This window comes from Hylobates moloch, unplaced genomic scaffold (assembly GCF_009828535.3).
Source record: "Hylobates moloch isolate HMO894 unplaced genomic scaffold, HMol_V3 SCAFFOLD_7, whole genome shotgun sequence".
Taxonomy (NCBI): domain Eukaryota; kingdom Metazoa; phylum Chordata; class Mammalia; order Primates; family Hylobatidae; genus Hylobates; species Hylobates moloch.
In genome coordinates, this window is record NW_026652282.1 from 46,691,142 (window position 1) to 46,713,628 (window position 22,487).

General features: G+C 43.9%; 1 protein-coding gene across 2 annotated transcripts in view; it reads left to right on the forward strand.

Annotated features, from left to right (window-relative positions):
- MAGED1 (MAGE family member D1) overlaps window positions 1–22,101 on the forward strand; it is a 104,806-nt gene extending 82,705 nt beyond the window's left edge. The window contains exons 1-13 of one of the 2 annotated variants that reach the window (XM_032756981.2): window positions 13,360–13,544; window positions 14,057–14,137; window positions 14,841–15,548; window positions 16,197–16,865; window positions 16,997–17,060; window positions 17,286–17,365; window positions 17,534–17,625; window positions 17,853–17,932; window positions 18,024–18,066; window positions 18,320–18,382; window positions 19,927–20,041; window positions 21,300–21,685; window positions 21,893–22,101. In XM_032756981.2, the coding sequence (XP_032612872.1) occupies window positions 14,093–14,137; window positions 14,841–15,548; window positions 16,197–16,865; window positions 16,997–17,060; window positions 17,286–17,365; window positions 17,534–17,625; window positions 17,853–17,932; window positions 18,024–18,066; window positions 18,320–18,382; window positions 19,927–20,041; window positions 21,300–21,677 (2,337 nt within the window). In that variant the 5' untranslated portion in view covers window positions 13,360–13,544; window positions 14,057–14,092 and the 3' untranslated portion in view covers window positions 21,678–21,685; window positions 21,893–22,101. Of the gene's footprint in view, window positions 1–13,359; window positions 13,545–14,056; window positions 14,138–14,840; window positions 15,549–16,196; window positions 16,866–16,996; window positions 17,061–17,285; window positions 17,366–17,533; window positions 17,626–17,852; window positions 17,933–18,023; window positions 18,067–18,319; window positions 18,383–19,926; window positions 20,042–21,299; window positions 21,686–21,892 lie in introns of those variants that run through there. The other variant, XM_032756982.2, reaches the window with a different exon arrangement.
- The last annotated feature ends 386 nt before the right edge of the window (window positions 22,102–22,487 follow it).

Genomic DNA, 22,487 nt, shown 5'->3' on the forward strand with positions numbered 1-22,487 from the left:
CAGCGTATCATAGGAAGAGCAGAATGTTTTCCATGTATATGAGTGATATATGATACCCAAAGAGAGAGTTGGACCCAAAGTAGCTTCACAGTAAAGAAGGAAGCTCACTCAACAACTACCTGCTTGGACAGACGTTAGTGAACAAATATGACATGTATGCCAGCATGGATACATGATACCCAACATATGTTACCCATCCTGATGTTTTGACACATTTAACATCCCTAGAACTTAAATACAACCCCAAAGCAGAGAGTGAGAGGGGGGACTCCATACTGCTGGAGATTAAGTTTCCACCACTCGGTAGAATGGGAACTTGACATAGAATTTATATTGAGTTGCAGAGAAAATAACTTACATTTCCTGCATACCGGAGTTTGTCAGATAATACCCATATCTGCAGAACAATCATCAACAGAAAGTGGGTGATAAACACTGAGTATCTCAAACAAATTTATCTGCTCAAAACATGGGATATGTGGCTCTTATAGTAGAAAACCACGGTGGTCTTACCTGAAGGCCAGAGTGAGATGTGAGAAATGACCTCTGGCATTTTGGTGGGTACCAGCATAAAGGGAACTGAGAATCTGAGGAGAGCAAAGGACAACTTCTCTGCAGAATGAAAACACTGTCATTGGTGAGGTGTGATTCTACTTCATTTCTTCATCTTCCTGTCCCTGTCCCTCTTACTTCAAACACTTCTCTTTTCTCCCTGGTTATTTCCTCTACTCCTTCCTTCCTCTTTTTTACCCCTCTCCTTGTTTATTTTTCATCCCTCCTTATCGACTCCTTAACCTCTTGTCTTAGTCAGTTCAGGCTGCTGTAACTGACTACCATAGACTGAATGGCTTAAACAATAGAAATATACTTCTCACCATTCTGGAGGCTGGGAAGTCCAAGACAAAGGCACTGGCAGATCTGCTGTCTGTTGAGGGCCCTCTTTTTCCTGGTTTGCAGATAGCCATCTTCTTGTTGTGTTCTCACAAGGTGGAGAGCAGACCGAGGAAGCAAGCTTTCTCCCTTCTCTTCTTATAAGGTCATTAATCTCATTATGAGGGCTCTACCCATATGACCTAATTACCTCCCAAAATCCCCATCTCCAATACAGTCACACTGAGGATTTAGGTTTCAACATCTGAATTTGGTGGGGCCACAAACATTTTGTCCATACCACCGCTCTATCTACTCCTGCTTCCCTCTCACGCTCTTCTACCTTACGTCCTCTTCTCTTTCCTCTTGCTTTTTCTTTTTCTTTCCTTTTTTTTTTTTTTTTTTTTTGAGATGGGATTTCGCTCTCGTTGCCCAGGCTGGAGTGCAATGGTGAGATCTTGGCTCACTGCAACCTCTGCCTCCTGGGTAGAAGCGATTTTCCTGCCTCAGCCTCCTGAGTAGCTGGGATTACAGGCACTTGCCACCACGCCCAGCTAATTTTTTGTATTTTCAGTAGAGACGGGGTTTCACCATGTTGGCCAGGCTGGTCTCGAACTCCTAACCTCAGGTGATCTACCTGCCTCAGCCTCCCAAAGTGCTGGGATTACAGGCATGAACCACTGCACCTGGCCTCCTCTTGTTTTTTCTACTTCAACTTAGTATCCGTTCTTTCTCCATTATCTTATTTTTCCTTATCTTCCTAATTCCATTTACTTCCAGCTGCTATTTTCATTCATCTTTTCTTATTCCTGTTATATTCTTTCTTCTTTTCTTCTTCCCTCTCTTCCTCCTCAATTCCTTTCTTTCCTACTTGACCTTCTTTCTAATTTCTCCCACTCTTCATGCTCCCATCTAACAAGATGGTGGAAAAGAGAGAAAAAAGGTAATAGAATGGAATAAAAATGTACTTAAAATGGTAACAGGAATAGGTGATGGGTTTGACTGGGGAATAAGGCAGAGAGAGGCATTATGAATAACCCAAAGTAAAATAGGGAGAGAAAGAAGCTATTAAATATGATTTTTTAAAATTACTTAAAAATGGTAAAGTCACTTCAGGAAAAAGAAAGGGATGTTACTTACTTAGATTGTTACTCAATATTGCTCTTGATGTTTTAGCAACTCACGTAAGAGAAGACCACCGAATAAGTGCTATTCATATTGTAAAAGAAGTGATCAAATTATTTCTTTTTCTTATAGTGTGATTGTACATTAAGAAATCACAATAGATTTTTAAAAAAATAAAATACTAGAATTGAGGACTTCCAGAAAGAAGTAGTAAACAGGGTAGATGTATTTTCCCTATTCATCTCTGGAAAAAATATATAAACAAAACATAAGAAGACCCAGAAAGTTGAAAAGAAGATGATATATTCTCTAGGGAACTTGGAACCAAGGAATCAACATGGAGGTAAGTTCCCTGTGTTTTCTTTTTGCTGCATACATCCTAGACCAGATGCTAGAGAAACTGGCAAACTGGAAACACCAAAAGGCACAGACAAAAAAAAAAGCCTCAATGTAAATCCACTCTTTCTTCATCTAAAGAACAGAAATCCACTCTTTCTTCATCTAAAGAACAGACAGCTTAGCAAGGCAATTATTTTTTATTTATTTATATTTTTGAGACAGAGTCTCACTCTTGTTGTCCAGGCTGGAGTGCAGTGGCACGATCTTGGCTCACTGCAACCTCTGCCTCCTGGGTTCAAGCGATTCTCCTGCCTCAGCCTCCTGAGTAACTGAAATTGCGTGCGCCACCATGCCCGGCTAATTTATGTATTTTTTAGTAGAGACAGGGCTTTGCCATGTTGTCCAGGCTGGTCTCGAACTCGTGACCTCAGGTGATCCGCCCGCCTCAGCCTCCCAAAGTGCTGGGATTACAGGTGTGAGCCACCGCGCCTGGCTGACAAAATTTTTTAAACAGTGACCGCTGTACTGTAGCTAAATACCAGAGGAGGCTATACCTCTACCCCTACTAGCAAAGGCCAACTAGAGAGACTTCCACCCTTGCCAGCCTGTAATAAGACCTCTAGTTCCCTTATAGAGTGGTAAGATGAACGGGGAGTGGGAACATCCTAGTCCCCTCAGTTAGTAGAGACCATGTGGGGAGCCTAGATTTCCACCCCTAATGAGTGATAATGAGGTGCCTCTCCCCTAACAAATGGTGTGGTATCAAGAGGAAGCCTAATGAAGAGTCAGGTTTTTATCACCACCCAACAGTAACAATGATACCTGTCTATCAGTGGTCTCAATGGAGGCCATTTGGAGAGAAGTAATTGGGCACCCAGTCTCTCCCAAGCAGAGTGGTACTGGTAAAAGCTGGAACTGTCACTTAGTCCATGGTGACAGGAAGCTCCTCAACCCCAGGTATCAGTGGAATCTGAGTGTGGAACCTGGACTTCCACCTACATGTGGTAAAACAGAAGATATAAATAAGACCCAGATCTTCATAACATAATATGCAAAAATATCCAGGATTCAACTGAAAATCACTTGTCATAGTGAGAACTGTAATAATCACAACTTGAGTGACAAAAGACGGTCAACACACATCAACATCAAGATGGCACAGTTATTAGAATCATCTGACAAAGATTTTTAAACAGCCATCCTAAAAATGTTTCAGTGAGCAATTGTGAACATGCTTAGAACAAATGAAAAAAAGGATGTCTTAGCAAAGAAATTGGAAATCTCTAAAAGAAATCAGAGATATAAAAAAAATTAATAGGAAATTTTAAAACTGAAAATTTTAATACATGGACTTTAAAAAAAAAACCTCAGTAGATGAACTCAACAGCAAAATAAAAATAAGAATTAATCAGGGAACTTGAAGATAGAACAATAGAAATTATTCAGTCTGAATGATAGAGAAAAATATACTGAAAAACAAAACAACAACAACAAAAAACAGAGCCTTAGGCACTTGTTGGACTATTACAAAAGATTTAAATATGTGTCATTGTAATCACAGGAGAAAGAGAAGAGGGACTGAAAAAGTGTTGAGAGATACAATGGCTGAAAAAGTCCCCAATTTGGGGGTGGAGGAGACAATCCCACAGATTCAGTGATTCAAGAAGCTGAGCAACCCCCCAAGAAGATACAGTCAAAGAAACCATTTTCAAACTTCTGAAAGCTTAAGACAGAACAAAAAATCTTGAAACCCACCAGAGCAAAATGACACCTTACCTATAGAGAATACCAAAGCAATGACAGACAGAAGCTCATTAGATACCATAGAGGCCACAATATTTTTCAAGTGCTGCAAGAAAAGACTCATCAACCTGGAATTAAATACCCAGTGAAAATAAAATACCCTTTAGTAATGAAGAGTAAATCAAGACATTTCCAGAAGAAGGAAAACTAAGAATTTGTTTCTAGCCCACCTATCCTAAAATAATGGCCAAAGGAAGTTCTTATAAAAGAAATTAAGAATTCTAACAATTGTTCAAAGGATGACCAGCATTTCTACACAATCGCATCCACAGAATAAGAGGAAACAACTTCCATTAATTCTATGAAGTCAGTCTTACCCTCATCCCGAAGCCAAAGTACACGAAAGTAACTTACACATTAATATGTCTCACGAACATAGATGCAAAAGTCTTCAACAGAATATTAGTAAATCAAATCCAGTGTTGTAGAAAACGTTATACACCATGACCAAGTGGAATTTATTCCATGTACAGTTCAGCATCCATAAATCCAGCAATGTAATTCACTATATCAACAGGCTAAGGAATAAAAGCCATATCATATTGATTGACAAAGAAAAAGCATTTTAGAAAATCCAACAGTTCATTTTTGCTAAAAACGGTCAGCAACCCACTAATAGAGAGTAACTTCCTCAATTTGATTTTTTAAGATATGCACTAAACCTTCACCTGGCATCAGGCTTAATGGTGAGAGACTGAATTTCTCCTTGCCATCAGGAACAAGGTAAGTGTATCTGCACTCACCACTGCTGTCAAAATAGTATTGGGTTGCTGGATCATATGAAAGTTCTGTTTTTAGTTTTTGAGGAACCTCTATATTGTTTCTAAAGTGGCTGTATTAATTTGCATTCCCCAAAAACTGTATGAGTGTTCCTCTTTCTCCACATCCTTGCCAACATCCATTATTTTTCGTCTTTTTGGTAATAGCCATTATTAACTGGAGTGAGATTATATCTCTTTGTGGTTTTGATTTGTATTTCTCTAATGACTAGTGATGCTGAGCATTTAAAAAATATATTCCCTTGGTCATTTGTATGCCTTTTGAGAATTATCTATTCAGGTCATTTGCCCATTTTTAAATTGGAGTATTTGGGGTGTGTTTGTGCATGTGTGTGTTTCTATTGAGTTATTGGAGTTCCTTATATATTCTGGTTATTAAATTTCTTGTCAGTTGAATAGTTTGCAAATATTTTCTCCCGTTCTGTAGGTTTTCTCTTCACTTTGTTGATTGTTTCCTTTGCTGTGCAGAAGCTTTTTAGCTTGATGTGATCCCATTTGTTCATTTTTTCTTTGTTTGAGGTGCTTTTGAGGTCTTTCTAAAAAAATCTTTGCCCAAACCAATCCTGGGGCACTTCCCTAATGTTTTCTTCCAGTACTTTAAAAGTTATAGGTCTTATATTTAAGTCTTTAACCCATTCTGATTTGATTTTTATATATGGTGAGAGATAGGTCCAAAAGAAAGAAAAATCAATATATCAAAGAGATAGCTGGATTCTTGTGTTTGTTGTAGCTCTATTCACAATGCTGAGATAGGGAATCAACCTAAGTGTCTATCAGTGGATGCATGGATAAAGAAAATATGGCATATATGCACAATGAAATATTATTCAGCCATAAAAATAAGGAGATCCTGTCATTTGCAGCAACATGGATGGAACTGGAGGACATTATATTAAGTGAAATAAGCTAGACACAGAACGACAAATATTACGTATTCTCACTTATATGCAGGAGCTAAAGAAAATTTGATTTCATGGAAGTAGAGAGTAGAGTGATGATTATCAGAGGCTGAGAAGGGTGGGGGGTGGGGAGCCTAAAGAAGGGTTGTTTAAGGGGTACAAAAATACAGTTAGATAGTAGGAATAAGACCTAGTAGTCAGTAGCACAATACAGCAACTATAGTTAACAATCATTTATTGTATATTTCAAAATAACTAGGGGAGTGGATTTGGAACGTTCCTAATACAAAGAAATGATAAATGTTTGAGGTGATGGATATCTCAGTTACCCTGATGAGATCATTATACAAGATCATACCCTGATGAGATCATTATACATCATATACATGTATCAAAGTATCACATGTAACCCATGAATATATACAACAAATATGTATCCATAAAAATTAAAAATTAAAGGTAAATCTAAGCATGCTTCTTAAAAAACAAAGCACAACAAAAAGCAAAATAATAATGGAAATTCTAGCCAGCTCAGTAAAGAAAGAAAAGCAATACAGATCAGAAAGGAAGAAATAAAACTCACTATTTCCGTCATGATAGTGTATGTAGAAATTCCCAAAAATCTACAAAAAAATAAAATCCCCTAGAACTAATAAGTGAGTTTAGCAGGTCACAGGGTACAACATCAACTTACCAATATCAATTTTATTTCTATATCCTAGCAATGAGCATCTGGAAGTTAAAAATAGAATACTGGGCTGGGCACAGTGGCTCACACTTGTAATCCCAGCACTTTGGGAGGCTGAGGTGGGAGCAATCACTTCAGCTCAGGAGTTCGAAACCAGCCTAGGCAACACAGGGAGACCACATCTCTACAAAAATTCAAATAATTAACTGGGCATGGTGTCACGCACCTGTGGTCCCAGCTACTTGGGAGGCTGAAGTGGGAGGATCACTTGAGCCCAAGAGTTGAAGGCGGCAGTGAGCCATGATCGCACCATTGCACTCCAGCCTCGGCAACAGAACAAGGCCCTGTCTCAAAACAAAGAAGAAAAAAAAGAGAATACAATGACTCAAAAAAAAAAGAAAAGGTGAAATACGTGTAAATTAACAAAACATATACAATATTTCTATACTAAAAACTACAACGTGTTAGTGAAGAAATTAAAGAAGAGCAAAATAAATGGAGAAGCACATATCGTCACATTCATGGATTATAAGAATCAACGTAAAAAATGATTATTAATTTTCCCTAAATTGATACACAGTTTAAGTGCAGTTCCTATCAAAATCCCTGCAAGATGTTTTGTAGATATAAATAAGATTATCCCAAAATATATGGAAAGACAAAAGAACCAGAATAATACATAAAATAATTTTGAAAAAGAAAGATAAAGTGGGAGAAATCATTCTATTCAAATTTAAGACTACTGACTATTATAATCAAGACTGTAGGATTTGGTAGATGAACAGACACAGAACAATAGAATAGAACAGAGAACTCAGAAATTGCCTCACAAATATGCCAGCTGATTTTCGACAAAGGTGCAAAAACAATTCAAAGGAAGAAGGATCACCCTTTAATCACCCTGTACTGGCCTGACTGGATATCCATAGCTCTGACACCTGCCCCCCCGCCCCCTCCCCGCTGCCAAATGAACTTCAGCTTAAACCTCACACCTCATTAAAACTTAAACCCAAATGGATGACAGACATCAATGTAAAAATTAAAACCATAAAACTTTTAGAAGATATTGTAGGAGAAAATCGTGAGGTACTAGGGCTTGTTGAAGAGTTCTTAGAAATGACATAAAACCCACAATCCATAAAAGGAAAAAAAAAACCAATAAATTGAATTTCTTCAAAATTTCCCCTGCAAAAGTCTCTGCAAACTGGGAGAAAGTATTTGCAAACCATATATCTGACAAAAGACTCGTACATAAAATACACGAACTCTCAATATTCAACAGTAAAAGAGAAAAGAAAGAAAACAATGCAATTAAGGGTAATGGGGGGCTGGGAAGGAGTTGGGGATGGTTAATGGGTACAAAATACTTAGAAAGAATGGATAAGACCTACTACTTGATAGCACAATAGGGTGACTATAGTTAATTGTACATTTTAAAGTAACATAGTGTAATTGGGTTGTTTGTAACTCAAAGGATAAATGCTTGAGGGGATGGATTCTCAATGATGTGCTTATTTTACATTGCATTCCTGTATCAAAACGTCTCATGTACCCCATGAATATATATACCTACTATGTACCCACAAAATTTTTTTAATTAAAAAATAGGTAAAAGGCATGAAGAAGCATTTAATCAAAGAGGATATATGGATGGCAAATAAGCACATGTAAAGATGTTCAACATCATTAGCCATTAGGGAAATGCAAATTAAAACCACAGTAAGATATTACTACACACCTATGGCCAAAATATACTGACACCAGCAGATGCTAGCAAGGATTTGGAGAAACTGTATCCTTCACACATTGCTGGTGGGAATGTCAAATGGTATGATCACTCTAGGAAAGTGGTAATTTCTTGTAAAACTAACATGCACTTACTATATACTCCAACAATTGCACTCTTGGGTACTTATGCCAGAGAAATGGGAACTTAGGTTCACACAGATACTTGTACACAAATGTGTATAGCAGCTTCATTCACAGTAGCCCCAAACTGGAAATGACCCAGATGTCTTTCAGTGGGTGAATGGTTAAACCAACTGTTGAAGCACCTCTATACCATGTAATAGTACTCAACAATAAAACAAGAAACTCTGATACACAAGACAACTGGGATGCATCTCACAGGCATTATGCTGAGTGTGAAAAAAGCCAATCTCAAAATGTGATATATTGTATGATTACATTTTCATGACCCCTTGAAATGATAAAATTATAGAGACGGAGAACACATTAGTGGCTGCCAGGGGTTAGGGATGGGGGCGGTGAAGGAGGGTTGATTGTGACTATAATGGGGTAGTATGAGGGGAATCTTTGTGGTGATGAAATAGTTCTGTGTCTTGATTGCTGTGGTGTTTGTAGAGACTTCCACATGTGATAGGGTGATATAGAACTATATACACATATTGTACCAATGTCAGTGTCTTGGTTTTGATTTTGTGCTGCAGTTACACAGATGTAACCATTGGGGAAGCAGATAAAGGGTACATAGAACCTCACTGTACTATCCTCGCAATTCCCTGTGTGTCTGTAATTATTTCAAAATAAAAAGTTTAAAAAGTTTTTTAAAAGCAGAATTAATAAAATATTAATTAAAAGCAGTAGGGCATCAGTTATATTTCAAAAATCATGCCATAGGGCCGGGCATGGTGGCTCACGCCTGTAATCCTGACACTTTGGGAGGCTGAGGTGGGTGGATCACCTGAGGTCAGGAGTTCTACACCAGCCTGGCCAACATGGTGAAACCCCATCTCTACTAAAAATAGAAAAATTATCTGGGCGTGATGGTGGGTGCCTGTAATCCCAGTTACTCGGGAAGCTCTAGCAGGAGAATCACTTGAACCTGGGAGGTGGAGGTTGTAGTGAGCTGAGATCATGCCATTGCACTCCAGCCTGAGTGAAAGAGTGAGACTCTGTCTCAAAAAAATCATGCCATATGTATTAGCTGGTTGGATACCATTGCTGCCGCTACTGAACAATGGACACTGGATGTTAGCCCTGCTGCTAATGCTGCCCCTAGAAACTGGATTTTCTTGTGGCTGCTGCTCCCACCACCACAACTATGGTGATGAATTCCATCACTGCATATTTGAATCACTCCTTTGAGACAAAGTGTTAGGTCTAAGTTGTAACTGCAGTGAAAGGGTTGTACTCAGCAGGTCTGCAATGTTCAAACCCTGTGCTTTCCGAAAAAAGGTCTTTTGCAAAGAATGCTTTGGCTCTTGACCAGCTCTTGGGAGATAATCTGTAAGCCCTTGGAGTATCCTGCCTGATCAGAGTGTCTTTGTTTACTGTGACTTTGGCCCACACTGGATAGTTATGCTAACAGTGTGATTTGTGGTGTGAGCCTTGGGCTGAGAGATACTAGTTTAATCTGTGCATGGGCTAGAGACTGAATAACTAAGGTCAACCACACAGGTGCTCCATGCCTATCTGACTGAACCCCAAAAACAACTCTGGGCACCAAGGCTTGGGTGAACTTCCCTGGTTGACAGTATTTCATACATATTTTCACACATCATTGTTGGGGGAATTAAGCACTGGCCATACAACTCCATTGGGAGAGTACAACTGAAAAGTCGTGCCTGGTCTCTCCTGAATTTTTCCCTGTGCACATTTTACTTTTGCTGATTTTAATCTGTATCCTTTCACTGTAATAAACAATAGCCATAACACTTTTTCTGAGTTCTCTGAGTCCTTCTAGCAAATCATTGAATCTGAGGATGGTCTTCAGGAGCTTGCCACACTGGTAAATCCTAGATCACATTCTCTTAGCTGCCAAGGGCATGTGAAGAAGTGAATATCTGGCCTTTGTGGCTTTTGCAGTTGGAACTGTTAAGTAAGAATATATATGACCTTACTAAAATGTTAAAAATCGAAATACATCTGGCCTCAAGGGTTTTCAGTAAGGATCTATAAAGCTATATAAAGAACTCCTAAAAGTCAGTAAGACAGACAACCCAAATGAAAAACAGGTAAAAGATACAAGCATATTACAAAATAAATCTAATATGTTCATTAATGTATAAAAATGTGTTCTACCACATTGCTTATCAGAAATATAAATTAAAACCATAAGGAGATACCAATAAATACACATAAGATTGGCAAAAAAAAAAAAAAATTGGAGAAGTCTTGTAGAGTATATCAGTCTTACTCCTGGGCTTCTGGTGTCACGGAAATAAAGACAAACACTAATTATTAAAGTAGAAGAATATATGTACAAGTATTTTTATTGCAATATTGTTGTATGTGCCATGCTCCCCACAAAAATCCTGAAACTAAAATGGATTCCATCCATGGGGGAATGGTTAAATACATTGTGGTACATTCTTACCATGGAATATTATGCAGTCGTTTAAAAGAATGAATCAGAGGTAGACTGTTGTCAAATAAGATAATTCAGACACATAAAAGTTCATGTAATCTTAAATTTGTAAAAATAAGAAACAACTTTTGAGTATGGAAGGATATCAAATGGTGTTAAAAACAAGTGTTTGGCAGGTGAAGGTAGAATTGAAAGGAAGTGGGAAGCAGTAAGGAAAAGAATGCAATTTAAGGTCTGGCATATATAACACATCATTTATGTAACAACATATATGTGCATAAAGTATGAAAAGGTAGCACCAGATCTAAGCAATTGTCCAAGGTGATGAGATTTAGAGTGATGTTCATTTGATTTCTAACATATTTAGGCAGTGTTTGAATGTATAATGATGAGTGTGCATTATTTGTGTAATGAGGAAAAATAAGTGAATTGATCACAGGAAAAATTGCCTCTCAGGTTTCTTGCTTTAGCAATGGGATGGAGAGTGTGATTCATTCATTTAACAAATATTTATTGAGGATATAAAAATGTGCCAGGCATGGTTCTAGGCGCTGGAGAAACAACAATGAATAAAACAAAAATCTGTCTCCCTAAGAGGTTTACACTCCAAATGGGAAAGAAAGGCATAACTAGAGGAGAAACACTGTGTTGGTGGGAAGGAGGAGGCGTATGAAGGAATCGGTTTGGGACCTGTTAATTTAGAGAATACTGAGAGATATCCATTTGGAGAAGTGAGGTAGGTAGTTACTATGGATCTAGAATTCATAGGCCAAGTCATGACCGAAGATACAGATATGGAAACAGATAGCATAGAAAATGGTGTTTCCGACCTCCTTTCCTGAGTCTGATCACGTCTCACTGCAGACACTTTACAGAGGAAGTGCTGAGGAAAAACAGGCAGCTGACAGAGGAGGTTGCTATGCAACAGATGAGGAAAGTCATCCAGCCAGGCAGAACTGATGTTGGCCCTTGGGGACCAAATGCTGCAGTCCTTCTAGCGTTAGCTTCCTTTCATGTGCAGGCGTCTGGCATGAGTTGATGCCAGAACAAATGTGAACTGCACAAAGATCTGTCTTGAATTTTGGAAAAGTTCCAGTTTAATTTGAGTCACCTCACATCTGTATTTAATTTTCTGCCTTTTTGAGTTTCTCCAGTTATCCTGGAAGCATAGCAACATGTGTGTCCTTGGGTAGGACCCACTTGCTGTGCATTCCACTTTGCACATTGAGAAACCAGGCCCAGAGAATTGAGTGACCTGAGCAGGCTCACACAGCTCGAGACAGACAGGCTGGGCACTCCATCCCTGGAATTCTGAAGTCCAGCCCAGTTTCTCTCCATAAAACCACAGCTGCCCCAGGCCCCAGGCCCCAGGCCCCAGCCCTGAAAGGAACCAGGGCTTGCCATGGCTCAGACACACAAGTCTGATTGTCCTGGCTGCTCCAGTGGGCACCAGGAAGGCCTCAGGGACAGTGTGATTGTATCCCTGATAGGGAAGAGGCCTGACGTTCTGTGCACAGAGTGGACCCCAAGGAGCAATTCCCACACCTAGATGTCCAGGGGGAGGGTGGGGGCCTCTGCTTGTGTCCTCCTGCATGCAGAGCATGAGCTTGGGCCTCCTAGAACACAAACTTTGCTTGTTTGGTACAAATGGGGTGCTGTGGTCTGTTGCTCAAATGGAGGAGGGAGGGGTACCCTTAGTCCCCAGGCCAGCATGAGCAGAACGTGGGCTTTGGAGTCAGGAAGACCCAGACCCAAATTTTGCATTTTGTTTCCTGGCTCTGTGGCCTTGTCTAGTTCATGCAATGTGTCTGTGCCTCAGCTTCTTGATCTGCAAAATGGGGATGCTGACATCCACCTCCCAGGGCTACTGTGACAGGAAGACAAGCCCCAGCACAAATCCTGCTGTGATGTACAAGCTGTGCCCTTCCCTCCTTTCCTCCCCCAACACACACAAAATGAGTCCATCACCGGAGCTGCAGAAAGAACAGGGAAGAAACTAACGTTCTTTCTGCGTCTGGGAGCTTGTGGGGGCGGGCAGGGGGTGGGGGAGAAATGATGGAGTCACGTGGCAACCACAGACTTACTACTACTACTTTGTTAGCTCCAATAGTGTATCCTCTCAGGCCATTCCGTTTCCTCAGCAGAGGTCTAACACTTGTTGCAGTTAGAGACCCCACACAGAGACCTAAGCATGCTGGGCAAGGGGGTGGAGATGCAAGCCGACCTGACAGGAGGGGCCTTGAATAGGGGAGGGACGGAATAGAGACGCATTGCGGAAAAGGTAGGGGGCCGGTGTGTGGGGCAAGGGGTGGGACCAAGAGGCACAGCGCATCTGTTGGGGGAGGGGGCGTAGAGGAAGAGGAGGTGCTGTTGTATAGTGTCGACCTGGTTGGTGGTGGGGTGGTGTGTTGGCAAAGGGGGCGGGACCGCCTTCCAGGGCACATGCGCATCATGGTCTCCAGGACGAAGCTTTTGTTGGGAAAGCAGGCGGGACTGACTTTGGCTGTTCAGTGTTTGCGCATGCGCGTAACGTCCTGAGGCGGTGGGTGGTATATTAGGCGAAGAGGCGGGGTCGCCCAAGCTGCCGCGCTGGCATTTTCTCCTGGACAAGGAGAGAGTGCGGCTGCTGAGAGCCGAGCCCAGCAATCCCGATCCTCTGAGTCGTGAAGAAGGGAGGCAGCGTGGGGGTTGGGGTTGGGGCCTGAGGCAAGGTGAGACTTAGCCCCCAGACTGGGCATCTGCCCCCTGGTGCGGGCCCCCATTTTTTTATCCCGATCCCTTCACCCTGGATTCTGAATCCCCTTCCACCCCCCAAACCCCAATTCACATGCCCCTCCCGATCCTTCCTGATTCAAAACCCCTGTCCGATCCCTCCCATCGTTCGAAACCCTCAGATTCCTTGACCTCGATCGGTACTGTTAGATGATTCCTCCTGACTCAAAACCTCCATGCAACTTCCCAAATGCGAATCCCAACCCAACCGCACCCCCCCTCCGAATTCAGAACTCATCTGCTTCCCGAACCCCATTTGATGCTTCGCCCTGTCAGTAGCTTCTCGGGGTTCAGAACCTCCATCTGGACGCCCATTCACTTTTCCCGCTCCGATCCGTTCCTCCTCACATTCACCTTATCCGCCCGCACAGTCAGACCAAAGTCACTCCCCTCCCAATTCGGTCCTTCGTATTTGTCCTCTGTAGTATAACGCCCTGCCCCTCTCCCACAGCCCCCAGGCTCCGCTCTTGCCAGAGGGACCGGAGCCATGGCTCAGAAAATGGACTGTGGTGCGGGCCTCCTCGGCTTCCAGGTGAGATCTCCACTCCCCACCCCACCATTTCCCCAGCCGACAGTCACCCCTCCCCGCGGGCCTCTTTGGTCTCCCAAACGCCGGGATCCGGTTTGGCCCTATTTAGTGACTAGACTCCGTGGGCTTTTTGAATTCCCATCGTTTATCGAAGCGGGGGAGGGGCGTCTCTTTTCAGCCATCAGTCCCTGCTCAGAGAGAGGGGAGACCCTGTTAGTAGTCAGGGCAATCTGCCCAGAGAATGCGGGGTGGGTAAGGAACCATTTTTTTTTTTTTCCAGAGTCCTGACGCTTGTAGAGCAGTCTGTCACCCCCTCCCCCAGCCTCCTGCCTCCACCCTCCTTCTCTCTGCATTCCCCACTCTGTGCGACCCCCCTTATTCTCAACTCCGCGATCCGCCTGCCGTCCTGAGCTGCTACTGCACGCCTCTTGGAGCGTCCCTGGCTCCTGTTCGTGCCCACTTTCCGCATACCGCCCCACCCCTCATTTTGCCCCTGCCCTACTTCACCCCTGCCACATGTTTAGTACCCGCCCCGCCCCCCATCGCCCCTCGCGGGCCCCGTAGATCTCTGCCTCAGCCCCCCTGTTTTTGCACCCACCGCCCGCCTGCAGCTCCCCTGCTGCGCTGCCACCCGGGCTCCCTATTCCCACCCCACCTCCTGCCTCAGAGGCCCAGAGATTTAATTTTTTCCCCCCTGTGTTTGCAGGCTGAGGCCTCCGTAGAAGACAGCGCCTTGCTTATGCAGACCTTGATGGAGGCCATCCAGATCTCAGAGGCTCCACCTACTAACCAGGCCACCGCAGCTGCTAGTCCCCAGAGTTCACAGCCCCCAACTGCCAATGAGATGGCTGACATTCAGGTTTCAGCAGCTGCCGCTAGGCCTAAGTCAGCCTTTAAAGTCCAGAATGCCACCACAAAAGGCCCAAATGGTGTCTATGATTTCTCTCAGGCTCATAATGCCAAGGATGTGCCCAACACGCAGCCCAAGGCAGCCTTTAAGTCCCAAAATGCTACCCCAAAGGGTCCAAATGCTGCCTATGATTTTTCCCAGGCAGCAACCACTGGTGAGTTAGCTGCTAACAAGTCTGAGATGGCCTTCAAGGCCCAGAATGCCACTACTAAAGTGGGCCCAAATGCCACCTACAATTTCTCTCAGTCTCTCAATGCCAATGACCTGGCCAACAGCAGGCCTAAGACCCCCTTCAAGGCTTGGAATGATACCACTAAGGCCCCAGCAGCTGATACCCAGACCCAGAATGTAAATCAGGCCAAAATGGCCACTTCCCAGGCTGACATAGAGACCGACCCAGGTATCTCTGAACCTGACGGTGCAACTGCACAGACATCAGCAGATGGTTCCCAGGCTCAGAATCTGGAGTCCCGGACAATAATTCGGGGCAAAAGGACCCGCAAGGTGAGATCCCTGCTAACTTCATTTTGCTTTGGGGCTCTCTCCTTTCTTCTCTGAGGGTGTTCATTTGTTCTAAACAAAACAATGTATGTAACTGTATTCAGCTAGGCTATAGGGCATTTGAAGAGAATGTTTATTCCTGTCCTCCGGATGTTCATAAACTGATGGGGAGATAATACATGGACACAAATAATATATACAACCTGTATGTAATTCAGTTTACATTTTGTTAGTAATCGCCATGTGTTAAGCCTTGAGCTAGGCACATTCGCACAGGTTGTTTCATCAAATCTTAAAGGCGCCTCCTACCAGGTAGGGATCATAGTCCCAATTTTACAGAGAAGGAAATTAAGTGCCACAGAGGTGAAGTGACTTGAGTGATTTGTTCAGGGTGGTACCGGCAGAGCCAGTGGTGGACATAGGAAGAGGAGAAGCCTCAGGCCCCATCTTTGGGTTGCTCCTGGCCTGGCTCGGAGATGAAACTCCTGCCTGGAAGACAGTGAAAGACAAACCCAGGACTCAGGGTGACCAATGGCTAGTGGGTCAGGCTGTCACTACAGGTGAGGGTTTAGAGGGCATTCCTGGAATAGATAAGGTGAGGATACAGAACCCACTGGTGATTCTGAACTTTTCTTTTCTCTGATGATGCAGATTAATAACTTGAATGTTGAAGAGAACACCAGTGGGGATCAGAGGCGGGCCCCACTGGCTGCAGGAACCTGGAGGTCTGCACCAGTTCCAGTGACCACTCAGAACCCACCTGGCGCACCCCCCAATGTGCTCTGGCAGACGCCATTGGCTTGGCAGAACCCCTCAGGCTGGCAAAACCAGACAGCCAGGCAGACCCCACCAGCACGTCAGAGCCCTCCAGCTAGGCAGACCCCACCAGCCTGGCAGAACCCAGTCGCTTGGCAGAACCCAGTGATTTGGCCAAACCCAGTAATCTGGCAGAACCCAGTGATCTGGCCAAACCCCATTGTCTGGCCCGGCCCTGTTGTCTGGCCAAATCCACTGGCCTGGCAGAATCCACCTGGATGGCAGACCCCACCTGGATGGCAGACCCCACCGGGCTGGCAGGGTCCTCCAGACTGGCAAGGTCCTCCTGACTGGCCACTACCACCCGACTGGCCACTGCCACCCGATTGGCCACTTCCAACTGACTGGCCACTACCACCTGACTGGATCCCTGCTGATTGGCCAATTCCACCTGACTGGCAGAACCTTCGCCCCTCGCCTAACCTGCGCCCTTCCCCCAACTCGCGTGCCTCACAGAACCCGGGTGCTGCACAGCCCCGAGATGTGGCCCTTCTTCAGGAAAGAGTAAGAGCTGTAACTCCCCAGTCACTTTTCCCCTCTCTTGCTCTTTTCTTTGTCACCCTCTCGTCTATAATTCAACCAAGTTTTTTTTGTAAATGTCTTAAAAGTTTAATGATTTCCTTTTTCCCTCCCAGGCAAATAAGTTGGTCAAGTACTTGATGCTTAAGGACTACACAAAGGTGCCCATCAAGCGCTCAGGTAGGCATCCAGTGTCCCCTCCCCAAGCTCTGCCCTTCCCTTCACTCCATGCTCTGTCGGCATTCTTCTGCTTGTATGACCTTTCCCCTTCTATCCCCTCCTTTCCATGGTTGGCTCTTTCCACCCTTGAGGACCTTGACTGTGCTACCCCCAGCAGGGCTGGCAAAGGGACTGCTGCTCTGTGGCCCCTGCTCGGCTCAGATGGCTCCCTCCTCTCTCCTACAGAAATGCTGAGAGATATCATCCGTGAATACACTGATGTTTATCCAGAAATCATTGAACGTGCATGCTTTGTCCTAGAGAAGGTGAGAAGGCAGCCCTGGGGTACAGGAATAATGGGGAAAGTCTTGATTTCAAAGATTCATGGGGTTCCTACTGGGAGTTTAGGGCAAGTCTCAGGGAGATGAGTGTCTGCCTATGGGTAGCTTATGCTAGATGTTGTAATTTCATAGTCTGTTTTCTTGCCCCTGTAGAAATTTGGGATTCAGCTGAAAGAAATTGACAAAGAAGAACATCTGTATATTCTCATCAGTACCCCCGAGTCCCTGGCTGGCATACTGGGAACGTAAGATGGGAAAGAAGGTGGAACATGGTCTTTCTCAGTGGTGCTTTTTTTCTAGGAGTTTCACGTAGATCAGGGTCCAGGGTTCAGGGTCACATAGCAGGTCATGGGCAGAGCTGGGGTATAATTCTCCCCTAGCTGAGGAATACTGGGGATGCTAGATGGGCAAGCTGGTTGGGGTCTCTCATGCAAATGGCTGCTGAAAATATATTCTTTCTATATTCCCTTAGGACCAAAGACACACCCAAGCTCGGTCTCCTCTTGGTGATTCTGGGTGTCATCTTCATGAATGGCAACCGTGCCAGTGAGGGTGAGTGGCTGGACCTGCAGCTGGGGGTTGGCCACAGCCTGATTTCCATGCTTATTTTCCGTCCCTTGTCTCCCCTTGCCTCCCATTGCAGCTGTCCTCTGGGAGGCACTACGCAAGATGGGACTGCGTCCTGGGTATGATTGGGCTCTCTCATCTCTTGCCTGTTTGTACCATCCTTTGGCAGCAGTGGATGGTCCCAGGATTGCATTAACCTGGGGTTCTGGAGGGTTTGGTTTGGGGATGTTCAGAGCCCAAAGATGTGACCTGGGTGGATGGGGAAACAGTTCTGAACTCTCTGCCTCTTTTCTCATCTCTGACCTCTGTTCTGGAAAGCTCTTTGGGCGTGGTAGTAGCCTCTGATTGTGGGTTTCCTTTTTTTACCTTCAGAGTGAGACATCCCCTCCTTGGAGATCTAAGGAAACTTCTCACCTACGAGTTTGTAAAGCAGAAGTAAGTGATGCCTAAGGGGCTTTTTCTGCTGCTTATGATTCTGCCTGTGTGCTGGTCAGCTTTAGAAAGCCCTTCCTGGCTGGATACAATGGCTCATGCCTGTAATCCCAGCACTTTGGGAGGCTCAGGTGGGCAGATCGCTTGAGCCTAGGAGTTCAAGACCAGCCTAGGCAACATAACGAAACCCCATCTCTACAAAAAATACAAAAATTAGCCAGGCGTGGTGACATGCACCTGTAGTCCCAGCTACTTGGGAGGCTGAGGTAGGGGAGAATCATCTGAGCCCAGGAAGTTGAGGCTGCAGTGAGCTGTGATCATGCCACTGCACTCCAACCTGGGCAACAGAGAGAGACCCTGTCTCAAAAAAAATAAAAGAAAGCCCTTCTCAAGCTCGTTTCTTACACTATACCTGTGCATATGTGTTTCTGTGCGTACAGAAACACTTATGTCCTCAGGAGTATTTATTGCATGTAGTCCTCATGGTTAAATTATTTTTTATTTAGTTTTTATTTTTTTATTTTTTGAGATGGAGTTTTGCTCTTGTTGCCCAGGCTGGAGTGCAATGGTGTGATCTCGGCTCACCGCAACCTCTGCCTCCTGGGTTCAAGCGATTCTCCTGCCTCTGCCTCTTGAGTAGCTGGGATTACAGGCATGTGCCCCCACGCCCAGCTAATTTTGTCTTCTTAGTAGAGACGGTGTTTCTCCATGTTAGGCTGGTCTCAAACTCCCGACTTCAGGTGATCCGCCTGCCTTGGCCTCCAGAAGTGCTGGGATTACAGGCGTGAGCCACTGTACCGGGTGAATTCTTTTGTTTTTTTCGAGACTGAGTCTCACTCTATTGCCCATGTTGGAGTGCAGTGGTGCAATCTTGGCTCGCTTGAACTTCCACCTCCCAGGTTCAAGCAATTCTCGTGCCTCAGCCTCCAGAATAACTGGGACTTCAGGTGCGTGCCACCATGCCCGACTGTTTTTGTATTTTTAGTAGAGATGGGGCTTCACCACGTGGGCCAGGCTGGTCTCAAACTCCTGACCTCAAGCAATCCGCCCACCTCTGCCTCCCAAAGTGCTGGGATTACAGGTGTGAGCCACCACACCCGGCCAGAATTTTTCTAATTTTTCTACTTTTCTAAGTAGTTGTTTTGCAAGTGAAGCCCATCCACCATCCCCACAGTAGACATTCCCAAGGCTGGGCCAGGCTGACACTTTTGCACTGCATTGTAATCATTTCAGTGGACCTCTGTGGCTCACTGACAAGATTACAAGAATCTGGAGCTAGGGCTGAGGCAGAAGGAGTGAAAGGAAATGTTGTCCTTTCTGTGACCCTATACAAGCCTCGCCTTCATCTCTAAGTGAGTGCTTAGTGTTCTAGTGCAGGAATTCAAGGCTTGATGATTAAGGGGTAAATACCCTGATGGTGTTCAGGAATGAGCCCGAGGGGGAGTTGCTATCTGAAATCTGTTGTTAAAAAATGTAAGATTATTTTTCATTAGTGGACTACCATTCTGCCTGGGTAGGTAGACACAAAGACTGTTTTGCTCTTTCAGATACCTGGATTACAGACGAGTGCCCAACAGCAACCCCCCGGAGTATGAGTTCCTCTGGGGCCTCCGTTCCTACCATGAGACTAGCAAGATGAAAGTGCTGAGATTCATTGCAGAGGTAATGGAGGAACTGTTCCAGCATTGATAGGTCAAGGGATGAAGTATCGCTGACTGGGAAAGGCCCAGGGTAGGATTGAGATCCTAGGTATGGCACGTGGTAGGTGCCGCATTGCTGGTGGTATTTGTTGTTGCTGTTAGGTAAACTTAACATGTATTAGGTGCTAACATATGTTAATATATTAGCTAATACAATTATGAGTTTGTTTTAGGTTTTTTTTTTTTAGGTTTTTAAAGTATTTTTATTTTTTCCCAACTTTACTAAATTGTGATTGACAAAAATTGTATATATTTATAGTGTACAATGTAATTTTTAAGTATTTTGTTTTATTTATTTATTTATTTATTTATTTTCTCCCGAGATGGAGTTTTGCTGTGTTGCCCAGGCTAGAGTGCAGTGGTGCAATCTTGGCTCACTGCAACCTCTGCCTCCCAGGTTCAAGCGATTCTTGTGCCTCAGCCTCCCAAGTATCTGGGATTACAGGCACGTGCCACCACCATGCCTGGCTAAATTTTTATTTTTCTATTAGAGGCAGGGTTTCGCCATGTTAGCCAGGCTGGTCTTGAACTCCTGACCTCAAGTGATCTGCCTGCCTGAGCCTCCCGAAGTGCTGGGATTACAGGCGTGAGCCACCGTACCTGGCCCATTCATTTATTTTTAACTGAGTAATAAAAAGTATATATATTTATGGGGTACAGTATGATGTTTTGATAACACATGTACATTGCAGAATGATTGCATCAAGCTAGTTAACTCTCCATAGCCTCATATACTTGACATTTCTTTTTGTGATGAGAACATTTAAAATGTACTCTTTTAGCAATTTAAAATAAACAACACATTATTAACTATAGTCATCATGCTATACGGTCGATCTCCAGAACATATTCTTCCTATCTAACTGAAATTTTGTACCTTCTAACCAATATCTCCCCATCCCTCCTGACCCCTGGCCCTGGAAACTACCATTCTACTCTGCTTCTATGAGTTAGACATTTTTAGATTCCATGTATAAGTGAGGTCATGCAGTATTTGTCTTCTGTGTCTGGCTTATTTCACTTAGCATAATGTCATCCGGCATCATCCATGTTGTTGCAAATGGCAGAATTTCCTTCTTTCTAAAGGCTGAATAGTATTGCATTGTGTGTGTGTATATCACATTTTCCTTATCCATTCATCCATTGATGGACACGTAGGTTGATTCCATATCTTGGCTATTGTAAATGAATTTTGTTTTGTTTTCTATTCCTCATCTCAGGTTCAGAAAAGAGACCCTCGTGACTGGACTGCACAGTTCATGGAGGCTGCAGATGAGGCCTTGGATGCTCTGGATGCTGCTGCAGCTGAGGCTGAAGCCCGGGCTGAAGCAAGAACCCGCATGGGAATTGGAGATGAGGCTGTGTCTGGGCCCTGGAGCTGGGATGACATTGAGTTTGAGCTGCTGACCTGGGATGAGGAAGGAGATTTTGGAGATCCTTGGTCCAGAATTCCATTTACCTTCTGGGCCAGATACCACCAGAATGCCCGCTCCAGATTCCCTCAGACCTTTGCTGGTCCCATTATTGGTCCTGGTGGTACAGCTAGTGCCAACTTCGCTGCCAACTTCGGTGCCATTGGTTTCTTCTGGGTTGAGTGAGATGTTGGGTAGGTACATCACTTTGGATTGGGCAGTTAGGGTCTCTGGGGGATATAGGGTCCATGGGGTTATATTTATGTGCATGAGCTAGGAGTATTAGGAAACTCATTGTAGGGAGATGAGGAAAGTATGGGGCAGCACTCTTTGGTATGTATATTCCTTATTATTTGATATATATCATTGATTTTTTTACTTCTTCTTTCTTATGTTCACAGATATTGCTATCAATCGCAGTAGTCTTTCCCCTGTGTGAGGCTGAAGCCTCAGATTCCTTCTAAACACAGCTATCTAGAGAGCCACATCCTGTTGACTGAAAGTGGCATGCAAGATAAATTTATTTGCTGTTCCTTGTCTACTGCTTTTTTTCCCCTTGTGTGCTGTCAAGTTTTGGTATCAGAAATAAACATTGAAATTGCACAGTGAATTAGATGTGCTGTCTGCTTCTTTTTTCCCCTATATTTGGGGAGTGAGCAACATGTTTATGTGGGAGAGACAGGACCTCAGCTCTAGTTTGAAGGGTAGATCAGCTTTCAGCAGGTGGAAATGTGGGAAGATCCAGCTACTGGATTGGGATACAAAGGCAGGATCAATGAACACGGGACCCAAGAACTAGTATAGTTTATTCAATAAATATCACTTAAGCGAGTCTCATGTGATAGATATGCTGCTAGGTGTCCTGGAGTGACATTGCGAGAAGTCGCATAGTGAGAGGGTATTGGTGCTCAGACAGTTGCACTTAAGAACACAGAGGAGGTGGAGCTCCAGGTGATGATAAGGTCCAGAGAGTAGGTAGTTGAAGGGGACAGAAGG